The sequence below is a fragment of the Narcine bancroftii genome, chromosome 2, assembly GCF_036971445.1.
Source record: "Narcine bancroftii isolate sNarBan1 chromosome 2, sNarBan1.hap1, whole genome shotgun sequence".
NCBI classification, from domain to species: Eukaryota; Metazoa; Chordata; class Chondrichthyes; order Torpediniformes; family Narcinidae; genus Narcine; species Narcine bancroftii.
Window position 1 is genome coordinate 23,595,077 of NC_091470.1, and position 15,524 is coordinate 23,610,600.

General features: G+C 40.9%; 1 protein-coding gene across 1 annotated transcript in view; it reads left to right on the top strand.

The window, feature by feature from the left end:
• Window positions 1–15,524, top strand: part of LOC138752852 (cation channel sperm-associated auxiliary subunit beta-like) — a 149,028-nt gene that overhangs the window by 42,852 nt on the left and 90,652 nt on the right. Inside the window, exons 14-16 of the mRNA XM_069915474.1 lie at window positions 5,024–5,119; window positions 9,107–9,265; window positions 15,390–15,482. Of these exons, the coding sequence (XP_069771575.1) occupies window positions 5,024–5,119; window positions 9,107–9,265; window positions 15,390–15,482 (348 nt within the window). The remainder of the gene's footprint in view (window positions 1–5,023; window positions 5,120–9,106; window positions 9,266–15,389; window positions 15,483–15,524) is intronic.

Sequence of the window (15,524 nt, forward strand, 5' to 3'; positions counted from 1 at the left end):
GCCTCAGGAAGGCAAATAAGAATAAACTGTTCAGTTCATTTGATATGTTTCATAACTCCCATGGATTTTAGCTAACTTTTATCCCAACAATATCCACCTGCCTTGATTCTATAACAAGGAACCATAAATTTCCAATTTGGATTTTTTAAATTTTGGGGGTAACATCAGATTTCCATTACTATTTGAATGAAGTAATACTCTCTCTCTCTCTCTGATGTAGTTGTGTTATTTATTCAAGGATGTGATCTTTTCAGGCTGAGCTATCATTTTAATTGCCCATCCTAATTGCCCTTGAGAATGTGTTGGGTCAGCTGGCTTCTTGATCCACTGAGGTATATCTACAATGGTGTTAGGGAGCGTGTTCCAGGTTTTTAAACCCAGTGACAGCATATGAAAGTGGCTTGGATGGAAATGAGATCCTGTCTGACCGATTTGATTTAAATTTTTGAATAATAAATAAAATAGATTGTTGAGGGGAGTATAGTGATTGTAGTCTATTTTCAATCATATGAAAACTATTTTAAAGTTAAATTTGCTTGAAAAAATATAATTTAAAATAGAACTTTCCTTCCTTAAAATATACTTTCTGTGTATTATGTGTTGAGAAAGTGATCATTCTGAGCTTGCTTCTTGAACAACTTCAGTCATGTGGTGAATATTGTTAGTGAAAGAATTTCAGTTACCCAATGGTGATGAAAGCAGAGTGATTAAACATTCAGATTAGGATCCAATGTGGTTTGGAGGGGAGCATGGAGCCTATAGGGGTCCCATACACCTTTCTAATTTGTTTTATTCTAGAAAGCTTCAAAGAATAAAAATACCTTGCAACTTGATATAGTTACATATTACCTCAAGTTTCAATTTATTATCACAGTAATCTTTCTTTGGCTTGGCTTCGCGGACGAAGATTTATGGAGGGGGTAAAAAGTCCATGTCAGCTGCAGGCTCGTTTGTGGCTGACAAGTCCGATGCGGGACAGGCAGACACGATTGCAGCGGTTGCAAGGGAAAATTGGTTGGTTGGGGTTGGGTGTTGGGTTTTTCCTCCTTTGCCTTTTGTCAGTGAGGTGGGCTCTGCGGTCTTCTTCAAAGGAGGTTGCTGCCCGCCAAACTGTGAGGCGCCAAGATGCACGGTTTGAGGCGTTATCAGCCCACTGGCGGTGGTCAATGTGGCAGGCACCAAGAGATTTCTTTAGGCAGTCCTTGTACCTTTTCTTTGGTGCATATTACATGAAATTTCTTTTTGCCTGCTGTGAGGCAGACAGGTTTGTCACAATTGCCCAAGTGCCTCTTACAGTCAGACTTACAGTCAGAGAGAGAGAGAGAGAAACAAAAGAGAGTTCCCCCAGAGTCCCCGAGTGCCTGTAGTTTCGCCTCCAGTGCTTCCTCAGCCCCCACAGCCACACAGAGCCCACTCCAAACCATTGGCAACACGAGTTCCAGATCTGAACCTCCAACGTGGTCAGGAACCCCCTCAGCGCCCTTGGCACCTCCTCACATCCCTGTTCTGATACCTGGTATCCCTCCAGCCAGTTTGAGCTAGTCTTCTGCAGCCCACAGCTTCCGCAGGTTCCTTGGCTCGAGTCTCCAGCATTCCGCGGCATGCACTGGTCCCTCAGCTGCAGAACCCCCTCACTGGTCCGCTGCTGTGGTCACCACCCCTGTGGGTCATCCTCCTCTGCTTCTCTCTCTCAGATGGGGGTGGTCTTCCCGTCCTCTGCTTCCCCGGAGTCTGCAGACCCTTGTGGATCCTGCTGATTAATAGGCGCCACCATCAGGACCTGCGGGTCACAGAATTTCAAATAAAAACCCGTCAGCTCCCTCAATAGGGCATTCAAAGCCCACTCTGAGCCAATGGCAGTCAACTGAACCCCGCGGGAGCACTGCATCTCTGCTCCCTCACTTCCCACATGTCCGCACCAGTGGCAGAACTGTCGCTACAGTGATTCCGTCAGCCCCACCAGCTTTGCATAATACATTCATAGGTAATAATAGAGCAGTAATAGAAAGAATAATTGCTTTTCTTGAATGATATTGAACTTTGAGTTTTAATGGTTATTCAACCATGAAAGAAATATTACAGTTGGTAGAGGGGCTTTGCAGAGACACGAATGGAGTTCATGCCCATGAAAAACATCTTAGATTTGAACAGTGTTGGCCTAAAGAGACGCCAAACTGTCGGACTGTAGCACATCATCTTTTTTGCATGATGGATTAATGAAAACCTTTCCTTCGATTCTCTCAGCATCTGCCTTTTGAAACCTTCGTCTTTAGAGAGTAATTAAATACATAAATATTCTGTCAAATGATTGCCATTATTTTCTTGTCTGACTTCCATGCTGTTGGATTTTCAAACAACTAGCTACAACGTACTGTATTCTTCCAAAAGCAAATAAAATGGAAATCTGAAATTAAACAGAAAACTGTGAAGATCCTCAACAGGACCTGATGGATTGACAGAGAGAGAAATACAATGCTGGCATTTCAATTTCATGGCCTCTCATCAAAATTATAATCGATCAATTCTCACTGATTTTTTTTCTCAGCCTTTGAAATTGCTACAGTGAACTCAACTAGAACTTAAGGAATACTACTTCATCTTCCACCTGGGCCCATAACAACCTTCCATGCAATACTGAATTTGCTAATTTTACAATCAAACTGTTCTCATTTTGAGTATTCACAATTTCTTAAGTGTGCTTTATGTGATTAATTACAATATCCCAGCCAAAGTCTAATTCATATTTTATAAAAGCACCCAAGTAAGGAGAGTTAAAATGGCAAAAATATTTTCACACTTGATTTTAAGAACATGCTACCAAGTTGTCAGAGGCTTCATATTTTCCAATGAAAGAGTAACCTGCTGTCTTTCCAAAGCCTTTTCCCCACCTATGATGCATGATCTAAGAGTGTTATTCACTTAGCCTGAGTGAATACAACAAAATTTGAGCAACTTAGGATGAGATGTGTATGATTATGAGGGGCACAGATAGAATGGACAGCCACCACCTTTTTTTCACATTACAAAGAACAAATACAAGAAAACACCAGTTTAAGGTGAATGTAAGAAAGTTTAGGGGAGATATCAGAGGTAGGTTTTTTTTCCACAGAGAGTGGTGGGTACTTGTTGTGTTGGGCAGAGTATCAGATATGGTGGATTCACAGAGCGACGAGTCTGAACACAAGTGTTACAATCACACTTAACTTTAATTAACACACAAGAGACAAACGGAAGAATGGTACTCAATTACTATTTCACTTAAGAGACAATATAGTCATTCACCTCAGACCCAGTTTGGACTCCAACGATAATGAACCTATACCCGACATACTCACACACTTGAGTACACACACTGCAAACAGGGACTTTTACACATATCTTGTTCCCTGTACCAATGGGAGTATGCTCTCAAGTATTGATCTATTGCAATACTATGGCTCAGCTTCAGTATAGCGCGCACCTTACCTGCAACACTTCCCGCAATGTTCACAGTAGTGACCTGGCATGGAGTGATGTCCAGGGCTTGGACTATGAGGTGGAGAGAAATAATATGCTATGAGTTGGTGTTATATTCAGTGCTAATCTGTGCTTCTAGCCAATAATTACTCACAGTGATTTAAATTAGCCACCAGCAAGGTGTACACGAATGGGTGGCTGGAGTCCAACCTTGATTGACAGATGAGAAAGGGTATGGCAACCAGAAGGTGCAGTAGATCTTCAGCAGTATGTGTTTTATTTTGATGTTAGCTTTAAGGAGAGATTGGACAAACAGGGACGACACATGACCGCCCACAATGCACACATTCCAGACAGGCAGGGAAGGTGCATTTCCTCCACACACAACAGTACCTGGAATGCACTGCCAGGTATAGTACAGCCTTCTTAATTGGCATTCTATCCACTAACAGTGGCTAAAATATACAGCAGTAACTCGATCAGAATTTCCAGTCTTTAGCTCACTGAAAGTGGTAACGCAAGTAGATAAATTGGTAAAGAAGGCATGTGGTATACCAGCTTTCATCACTTGAGGGAAAAGTGTATAGATTTGCAAGTCATGTTGCAGCTGTATAAAACATTGATTAGGCCATATTTGAAATGTTGTGTACTGTACTGGTTGCCACACCAGAGAAAGGGTGTGGCAACCCAAAGGTGCAGTAGATCTTCACAAGTGTGTGTCTTATTTTGAGTATGTTAGCTTTAAGGAGAGATTGCATCAACTTGGAATGTTTTCTCTGGAATACTGGAGGCTGATGGGCAACCTGATGGAAGTATATAAAATTATGAGAGGCAATAGATTGTGTAGAAACTCAGAGTCCCAGGATGTTAATGTCAAACACTAGAGGACATAGCTTTAAGGTGAGGGGGTAAGTTTAAAGGAAATTTGTGAAGTAAGCTTTTTACACCAAGAAGATTGGTACCTGGAATGTACTGCCAAAAAAGGTGGTGGAAGCAGATACAGTTGCAACATTTAGGAGGCATTTAGAAAAGCACATAAACAGGTGGGAAATATGGAAGCTGAAATTAGTTTAATATGCCATCATGGTTACCACAGATTTGGGATGAAGGGACTGCTCCTGTTCTGTCATTTTCTATATTAAAAAAAAATTGGCATTGTTGATATACAAGAATTCATCGTTTACTTTGGGAATACCTTCCTACCTTGCAACTTCAAGAAGAGCAATGTTAATGGACTCCTTCATTATGGCTCAATTACAATTTGGGATTCTTTTCCCATTACAATTACCCTAAGGGCTGCATCAGTTCCTGAAGTTTCACCATATGCAGCACAGATGGACAATATGTACAATCTTGTGACCATCATACCCTTTCTGGTAAAATAAACTAAGAGATATCCCTTGAAGTAAAATTCTTTCTTGCATATAAGGTTGAATCTCTGGTAACTTCCATAGAGTATATCCAAGATTAATTGAAGCAGTAAATATATTTTTGTCAACTTTTTTGCTTGTCAGATTTTAAAAATGTTTTGCTTGCATCAAATGGACCTTTATTGTTTTTGTGATAGATGTATTTCCTGTAGATGAATGGTATGTGAAGTTGAAGTTGTATTATGGAGATCCTTTGCACACAGCAGATGGAACTTTGCTAGATACCATGAGAGGTATGCTGAGAGCTCATTTTACATTAAAATTACATATATTTAAATTTTGTTCACATCTATTTGAAAATTAATGTGTTCATTTTCTTATACTTTAAAGTTGCATTTGTAGTATTTTTATGGATTTAAGGTAATAGAAAATATACAATTTTTCTTTCACTCCATTACCACTCTGGGACACTCAATTTTTCATTTTGAAGCTGGATGATAAAGAAGCAATGTTTGAACTCATTTCTTTCCACAAACTGTTCAAATTTAAATGATGGACTAGTAAACTATCTGATACAACCTTCTTGGAAACACCACATTTTCCAAACATGAATGAATGTGAGTTCTTCCATAGTCGCAGCCTATGACCTTGCATGTTTTACTTGGTCCATGTGAGAGATTTTTCGTCAGTATCAGAATGTTGTCCATTTTTATTCTACCAATGGTTTTATGTGGACGGCTGAAGTTGCCTTGTGATCCACTTCTATGTTTAGAGTGGTGCTCCTAATACTGTGATCTGCAGTCTTAGCATATTGTATGGTTGTTGTCTTGCTGTTGCAGATCCTTGCCTCTGCTGGACTGATAGTCAAAGCTATGAGCCTCTAGTTTCACATCAACATTACCAAAATATTTTGTGTAATGATTGTCTTTAACATTAATTCATTGTTCTTTGGATATAATTAACCTAAAGCAGCCTTGCAGTATGATTAGTGTAGTGGTTAGAGCCATGCTGTTACAGCGCCAGCAATCTGGGTTCAAATTCGGCACTGTCAGGAGTTTGTATGTTCTCCCCGTGTCTTCGTGGGGTTTCTCTGGATGTTCTGCTTTCTTCCTCCCTTAAAAATATACACGAGCTATAGGTAAATTGGGGTATTTGGATGACACAAGCTCTTGGGACCGGAAGGGCCTGTTATGTCTAAATTAAAAATTAAAATTTGGAAATTAGATTAAATTTGTAGATGCTCATGACTTCTTTAATGGAGATAATTTATATTCTCATCCAACTGGCCTGACTCAGTACAGACATAAAATATATTTAAATATTTGCTTCAATAATGAATCCTTCTATTCCAATTTTGTTATCTCCTTTGTTGTTTCAGGAACTTATCCTTTGTGGCATGTGAGATGAATATTGCATTCCTAATGTCTTTGTTTTTCTTTGGCTGTTCCACTCACATACCACTTTAAGTATTCCTCATCCCACTGATGCTCTGTGATTAGTAAGGATGGTATGTGTGTGGGAAAGGAAGATTGAGAACCACTGCTCTGGATCCAATTGTTACTGAAATATTTTGCTTGAGAAAAATTGTCATTGGCCCATTTCCTTTGGAGTTATGAAACCGTGCACATAACAAGTCCATTAGGTATGATTATAACAGTGGTTTTCAACCTTTTTCTTTCCACCCACATACCACCTTAAGTAATCCCTTACAAATCACGGAGCACCAATGGCATAGGGATTACTTAGTGGGTTGTGAGTGGAAAGAAAAAGGTTGAGAACCACTGATAGAGATTTTAATTAATTATATAGCTTTTAAATAATGCAATATAGAATATGAATCATATATAAATTACATATTATATAATTCTTTTAAAAAGTGAAAAATCCTTATGAAAATTTCATCTCATATTCTAATATTGAGATATACATTACGATTATCTAAATAGGCCAATCTCTTCTAGTTGCAGAAAAAAAAGGAAAATAAGAACAAAAGAAAAAAAGAAAAGAAACCATACTAATCTAATGCCTCCCACTAAACACGGTCACCAGCAAATAAATTGTAAATAATTGAGTACTGGCTCTCAGACATCGGATAGAAAACCTCCAGAGGACCCATGCCTAAGTTATCAAATAATCCAATTTTCAAAATTGATCTCTTCCACCTCCGCCTTCTAAGAAAGTGCAGTCACTGTTGCAACTTTCTGATGAGTAAGGAGATATGTGTCCAGAATTCGTCACATCTTAAGTAGACTCTGAGTAACTTGGTGCTCTCTATTCTCTCCATTACTGAGCTATTAATGTTTAGTGGAAGGTGGTCATCCCTGGTCCTCCTGAAGTCCACAATCATGACCTTTGTCTTGTTCACATTGGGACTCAGATTGTCATTCTCAACCATATCACAAGATTTCCCCCCTTTTCTCTGTAGTTTGAGTCATTGTTGATGCTGAAGAGGCAACTACTGTTTGGTCATCTGCAAATTTGATGACTGTTGGAGCTGGATCTGAAGTGGCAATCAGATTAATACCATGAACAGGAGTGCACTGAGCTCCTGCCAACCCGTACAGACTGCAGTCTTTCTGTTGGGAAGTCCAGAATGTAGTTACAGAGGGGTGAGTTAAATCCCAGTGAGGACAGCATCTCTATCATCCTCTAGGGTATGATTATATTAAATGCTGAGCTGAAATCAATGAACAGCAGATTGACAAACAAGGCGTTGTTCTCCATTATGGGTCAGGATGGAGTGGAGAGACAATGCTATAGCATCATCAGTGGAACAGTTCCATCTGTAGGTGAATTAAAATAGATTCAGTATCTCTGGGAGGTGTGCTTTGACACATTCTATCACCAGATGCTCGAAGCATTTCATAATGGTAGAAGTCAGTGCCACTGGGCGGTAGTCGTTGAGACCTGTTACTATCACTTTCTTTAGTACCAGGATGTTGGTGGATGCTTTGAAACTTGCAGGGACAATGGACTTATGTAAAAATGTGTTGAAGATCTCCTTAAGGACCTCTGTTAGTTTGTCAGCACAGTCCTCAGTACCTGGCCAGGCATGTTGTTTGAACCTACTTCACCCTAGATAGGATTCACCTCACCTCAGCCCAATGATGATGAGACTGTTTGCAACCTTGGGATTATATCAAACCTTGAGATGAACTTTAGATCTCTTCATTTTTCTATTCTAGTTGGTGATCTTACATACCTGTTTGCCTGCAGCAAGTATGAATTTCAGTGCATGTGTAAAATTTACTTATGTATGTGACAATTAACTCACATTGACATTGTTATTTCTGGATTGAACTTTTCCAGTGCATTTCTGGCCAGTTTCCCACATGGGTATCCTCTGTCAGCACCTGTTTATCTGAAGATCAACTGTCCTAGCTTGCAATAGATTCTGCTCACTCATCGTCCTAACATAAGTTGTCTCTTGGTCATGTAATTTTTTTTAATTTTAACCTTTTCAACCCTTTTTAAAAATTCCTCATTTGGTCATGCTGTTCCCTTTCTCTTTAATGTCTTTCAGACTTATTTTGTAATTCTGAACTTTTGATAAAATTTAGTTGTGTCACCATAGCCAGCTGAATCAACCTCTGCCAAATCGCTAAACTCTGGAGTGCCTTCAACGAACCTCTCAGCATTTCCTCTTATTTTTTCCTCCAAATACACTCCTTCATACATACTACTTTGATCAAATGTTTAATATATGTAACCTCTCTGCCGTTTTTGGAAATTGCCTTGCTTTTAAAGTGTTATGTAAAGAGAAATTATCGTTGTCAGCTCTCCACTCTCTGCTAATACAAGAAGACTATTGCCTGGCTCCCCCATGGTCTTTATTTACTATTATTTCTGCCTATGTTGTGATAAAATTTACAAATTTGCATGTCTAATACAGATGGTGGCTTTATAATGAGAAATAACTATATTGAATATCTTTCTGTTGTTCATCTGATGTATTATGGGTGCAGGTAGGAACAGACGAATATGAATGGAAGGAAGGAAGTTTCATTCTGTTATACATAAGAACATTACATATTTTTAGCTGCCATATTTTAGATAACATTGTGTATTTTGCTGCTAATGTTGACTTTAGTAATGATAATGAATTAAAGAATTGAGGTTGAATACATCATCTCATCATATCTTTGTGTTTACAAACAAGGAAAACTGCCAGTTAGAGTGCTTTGCAAAATTAGCTCTGTTTATTTCCCAGTTAAAATATCAATCAGCAATGATTTAAGAATTTATAAGATCTTTTTCTCTTTTATTTTATATCCCTAAAGAACCCATCTTGCAGTGGAAACTTGGAAGAGAAGTTCATTCATCTGAGATCATTCCCATTTTGAAAATTGCACATTCACTGAAAGTTGTTAAACGGCTGTGTGCCAGTGATGTGTCTGTTCTTGCACCCTTATTCTTGAATCACAAAAGACCTGATGCAGGTACATATATTCCAGTCATTTTTACCTTTTTTAAACTCAGCTTTTGTTTTACAAAGTTCTTCTTCAGTTTGATCTTGTCATGAGGTTTGGAAAAGGAAATGACTAGTATGTGCATCTGAGTATGACCGGGCAGGGCATATTTAGCTGTTTCACTTTTTTCCCCATTGCTAGAATGCAATAGTTGGTTATATTTTGGTGCTTATGCATTAGTAATGAAAATCGTTTGGTTAAGAAACACGAAAGTAAACAGCATTCCAGTCAAGAAGATGGAATAACACAAATAGATTTTCTGATCATTATTATGAAGATTAGAAGTTGCTGTTCCAAATGTTTCTTCTTTGGCTTGGCTTCGCGGACGAAGATTTATGGAGGGGGTAAAAAAGTCCACGTCAGCTGCAGGCTCGTTTGTGGCTGACCAGTCCGATGCGGGACAGGCAGACACGATTGCAGCGGTTGCAAGGGAAAATTGGTTGGTTGGGGTTGGGTGTTGGGTTTTTCCTCCTTTGCCTTTTGTCAGTGAGGTGGGCTCTGCGGTCTTCTTCAAAGGAGGCTGCTGCCCGCCAAACTGTGAGGCGCCAAGATGCACGGTTTGAGGCGTTATCAGCCCACTGGCGGTGGTCAATGTGGCAGGCACCAAGAGATTTCTTTAGGCAGTCCTTGTACCTTTTCTTTGGTGCACCTCTGTCACGGTGGCCAGTGGAGAGCTCGCCATATAATACGATCTTGGGAAGGCGATGGTCCTCCATTCTGGAGACGTGACCCATCCAGCGCAGCTGGATCTTCAGCAGCGTGGACTCGATGCTGTCGACCTCTGCCATCTCGAGTACCTCAACGTTAGGGGTGTGAGCGCTCCAATGGATGTTGAGGATGGAGCGGAGACAACGCTGGTGGAAGCGTTCTAGGAGCCGTAGGTGGTGCCGGTAGAGGACCCATGATTCGGAGCCGAACAGGAGTGTGGGTATGACAACGGCTCTGTATACGCTTATCTTTGTGAGGTTTTTCAGTTGGTTGTTTTTCCAGACTCTTTTGTGTAGTCTTCCAAAGGCGCTATTTGCCTTGGCGAGTCTGTTGTCTATCTCATTGTCGATCCTTGCATCTGATGAAATGGTGCAGCCGAGATAGGTAAACTGGTTGACCGTTTTGAGTTTTGTGTGCCCGATGGAGATGTGGGGGGGCTGGTAGTCATGGTGGGGAGCTGGCTGATGGAGGACCTCAGTTTTCTTCAGGCTGACTTCCAGGCCAAACATTTTGGCAGTTTCCGCAAAGCAGGACGTCAAGCGCTGAAGAGCTGGCTCTGAATGGGCAACTAAAGCGGCATCATCTGCAAAGAGTAGTTCACGGACAAGTTTCTCTTGTGTCTTGGTGTGAGCTTGCAGGCGCCTCAGATTGAAGAGACTGCCATCCGTGCGGTACCGGATGTAAACAGCGTCTTCATTGTTGGGGTCTTTCATGGCTTGGTTCAGCATCATGCTGAAGAAGATTGAAAAGAGGGTTGGTGCGAGAACACAGCCTTGCTTCACGCCATTGTTAATGGAGAAGGGTTCAGAGAGCTCATTGCTGTATCTGACCCGACCTTGTTGGTTTTCATGCAGTTGGATAATCATGTTGAGGAACTTTGGGGGACATCCGATGCGCTCTAGTATTTGCCAAAGCCCTTTCCTGCTCACGGTGTCGAAGGCTTTGGTGAGGTCAACAAAGGTGATGTAGAGTCCTTTGTTTTGTTCTCTGCACTTTTCTTGGAGCTGTCTGAGGGCAAAGACCATGTCAGTGGTTCCTCTGTTTGCGCGAAAGCCGCACTGTGATTCTGGGAGAATATTCTCAGCGACACTAGGTATTATTCTATTTAGTAGAATCCTAGCGAAGATTTTGCCTGCAATGGAGAGCAACGTGATTCCCCTGTAGTTTGAGCAGTCTGATTTCTCGCCTTTGTTTTTGTACAGGGTGATGATGGTGGCATCACGAAGATCCTGAGGCAGTTTACCTTGGTCCCAACAAAGCTTGAAAAACTCATGCAGTTTGGCATGCAGAGTTTTGCCGCCAGCCTTCCAGACTTCTGGGGGGATTCCATCCATACCTGCTGCTTTGCCACTTTTCAGTTGTTCGATTGCCTTATATGTCTCATCCAGGGTGGGAACCTCATCCAGCTCTAGCCTTAGGGGCTGTTGAGGGAGCTGGAGCAGGGCGGAATCTTGGACTGAGCGGTTGGTACTGAAAAGAGATTGGAAGTGTTCTGACCATCGGTTGAGGATGGAGATCTTGTCGCTGAGGAGGACTTTGCCGTCTGAGCTGCGCAGCGGGCTTTGGACTTGGGGTGAGGGGCCGTACACAGCCTTTAGAGCCTCGTAGAAACCCCTGAAGTCGCCAATGTCCGCGCTGAGCTGCGTTCGTTTGGCGAGGCTAGTCCACCACTCATTTTGGATCTCCCGGAGTTTGCGCTGAAGATGGCTGCATGCGCGACGGAAGGCTTGTTTCTTCTCTGGACAGGACGGCTTTGTAAGGTGAGCCTGGTGGGCAGCTCGCTTCTTTGCCAGCAGCTCCTGGATTTCCTGGCTGTTTTCGTCAAACCAGTCCTTGTTTTTCCTGGAGGAGAAGCCCAGTACCTCTTCAGTGGATTGCAGTATGGTAGCCTTCAACTGATCCCAGAGGGTTTCAGGGGACGGGTCCGTGAGGCGGGTTGCAACGTCGAGCTTCCCTTTCCATGATAAATATTGAATAGAGATGAACAATAAATGCTTACCTCCTAGTAATGTCCACGACTGATAACAAATCATTCCTATGACATAGTCCTCATGTGATGAATCAAGTCAATGTTCTTCTGTGTTTTATATATTTATTGTGGTTGAAAAGTGTGTACATGTGTAAAATATGAAAGCTGCAATGAAAATGTCTGTGGGTAATAATAATTGACTTTCTATTTGTTTCTGCATTACATAAGATATCATTCTGACTTTTTGGAGAGTCATGAACAAGGGAACATAAGTAATTTAAAACTGAAGTGTGTAGAATTTTTTATTTCTTATGGTAGTGAATCTTGGAATTCTTTGCCCAGATCATTAGACATATTAAAGGAGGAAATAGATAAATATTTGAAATGTAGAGGAACTGAGGGTTATGCAGAACTGGTATAGAATGGTCACCCTAGATCAGTCATGATCATACTGGGGCTGACTTGATGGGCTGAAATAAATGGCACTAAGCATGGCAACATTGAAGCAGATCTTCTCCTTTCCAACTTTACAAATGATAAATGAGCTATCTAGCTGGACTCATCACAAAACAAACTTTATCACTAATGGAACATAGAACATAGACACACAGCACAGTACAGGCCCTTATTAGGTTTGCCAACCTAATAATCTACTTTAACAACTGCCAAGAATTTCCCTACTCCATAGCTCTATTTTTCTCAGCTCCATGCACTTATCTAATAGTCTCTTAAAAGATCCTATTGCGTCTGGCTCTAACACCATTGCTGGCAGTGGATTCCATGGACCCATCACTGAAGTATATAAAAAAATTACCTCTTACATCCCCTCCTGTACTTACTCCTAAGCACGTTAAAATGATGCCCCTCTTGTTAACCGTTTCAGCCCTCGGAAAAAGCTCTGGCCAGCCATACGGTCAATACCTCTCATCATCTTGTAAATCCTCTATGAGGTCACCCCTGGTCCTCCATTGCTCCAAGGAGAAAAAAAACCAAGTTCACTCAACCTATGCTCTCTAATCCTGGCAGCGTCCTTGTAAATTTCCTCTGTACCCTCTCTATAGCATCCACATCCTTTCTGTAGTAAGGTGACCAAAACTAAGCACAGTTTTCCAAGAAGGGTCTAACTAAGGTTTTATATAGTTGCATCATTACCTCATGTTTCTTGAACTCAATCCTATGGTCAATGAAGGCCGACACATCATATGCTTTCCTAACAGCACTATCAACTTGCACAGCAGCTATGAGTGTCCTATGATTGTAGGCCCCAAGTTCTCTCAGTTCTTTCACACTGCTCAGAGTTCTCTCATTAACATTATATTCTACCTACTGAAAGCAATCACTTGGCACTTTACTGGGTTAAACTTCATTTGCTGCTTCTCAGCTGAGCTTTGCATCCTATCTTTGTCCCTCAGTAGCCTCTGGCAACTTTCCAGACAATCCACAACACAACCAACCTTCTGGTTATCTGCAAATTTACAAACCCACTTTTTCACTTCCTCATCCAGATCATTAAAAAAATCACAAAGAGAAGGGGTCCCAGAAACGATCCCTGTCACCGTCACTGATGTCTATGAAGAATTAAAACCAACTACAAACCACCCTTTGCCTTCTCTGGAAAACCAATTCATTATGTACAAAGCAAGGCCTCCCTGGTTTCCATATCTCCTTACTTTTGGAATGAGACTTGCATGGACAACCTTACCAAATGCCTTACTGAAATCCATATACAATACATCCTGCTCTTCCCCTTCATCAATGTTCCTTCTACATCCTCAAAGAATTCATTCATGTTCATGAGACATGACCTTCCCCTGACAAAGCCATGCTGACTATCCCTAATGAGATTATCCGGTCCCTCAGGATTTTCTCCAGCAGCTTGCCTATCCTTGAAATAAGACTCACTAGTCTATAATTTCCTGGGTTATCTCTACTCCCTGGGAATAACAGTTGGAAACCTTCAATCCACCAGCACTTCTCCTCATGATAAGTAATAGTTCATCACCCCTGGCTCAGTAATCTCCTCCCTCACGTTCTGCAGTAGCTTGGGTAAATCTCATCCGGTCCTGACGACTTATGCTTTTAAGATGCTCCAACATGTTCTCTTTCTTAATATTAACATTCTCAAGCATTTTAAGTCATCTTCACAATTGTCAAGGTCATTTTTCTGATGAATAGTGAAGCTAAGTGTTCATTAAAGATCTCTGCTACCTCCTCCGACTTCATGCACACGTTTCTGCTATCATCTGTGATTGGTCCTATCCTCATACATCCCATCCTTTTGTTCTTCACACACTTGTAGAATGCCTTGGGGTTTTCTTTAATCCTGCTCACCAAGGCCTTCTCATGGCCCCTTCTAGCTCTCCTAAGTTCTTTCCTGGCAATCTTGTAATTCTCTAGCATTCTATCAGTTCCTGTTTTCTTCTCAACTAGATTATCTACAATACTTGTACATCATGGTTCTTTCACCTTACCATCCTTTCCCTGTCTCAATGCAATATTGCTTGTTCAGAGCACCTTTGCAAATGTTCCCAGAACATTTACAATATTTCTACAGTACATTTCCACAAGTACATCTCCCAGTTTATGTTCCCAACCTCCTGCCTAATAGCATTATATTTTCCCCTATCCCAATTAAATATTTTCCAAAATTCTCCATTCTTCTCCTTCTCCAGTGCTATGGTAAAGGAGAAGTAGTTATGATCACTTTCTCTAAAATGTTCGACCACTGAGAGATCAGATTCCTGATCTGATTCAGTTCCACTGGTCTCCTTCAGCAGATCTGATGTTCTCTCTCCAGCTCTGTATTCGCTGCACTGTTTGATACATTGCACCACGAGCTCTTGGTACACATGACAATAAACTTGCAGTGAACTAAATAGTCCACTTCTGGTCCTATTTTCTTGTGTTCATATGTCAATAAATTCTTGTAGCACTGAACTTAAGCTCTTATCACATCACCATGGCTATTATTTCTCATTCCCATTTCACGTCTAGTGGATGCATTCCTGAGTACCAATGTACACAGGACTTACTGCAGATGCCAATTTCTTCCACTAGGCTCTCCAGAGCATAATCTGTGAAACAGTGTGGCTGCTTGAGTGTCAATCTTGCCATGACTTTTGTAGTGCTCCACAGGATTCATTCGCTACTTTCCCCACAAATCTGGATGGGCCAGTTTTAATAGTTATGCAGAGGTCTTGAAATTGTTTGTATTTTCTTTGTGTTAGTAGAAAAAAACTGATTGGTACTGTCATCAGAGATCAAGCTCTTGCAGTGATACAAAAAGGTATGCACACCACTGGCCCTGTTGACATGCAGCACTATTTAACTAGCTAATGATATGTTGGTCCTCAGTCTTTTAAGCAAGAAAAAATTATTTTAAATATTTCTTGACTAATCGCTTATGTTTCTTTTCAGGTATTTATCTGTTGGTAACCAAGAGTGCATTCACATCATTGGATGACAAGTGGTTTGATGTCAGACCTGTCATTTGTGCTTTAATCAGAGGAGGTAATTAATTTAGTCTTTTACCTGTATGTTTGGAAGATAATA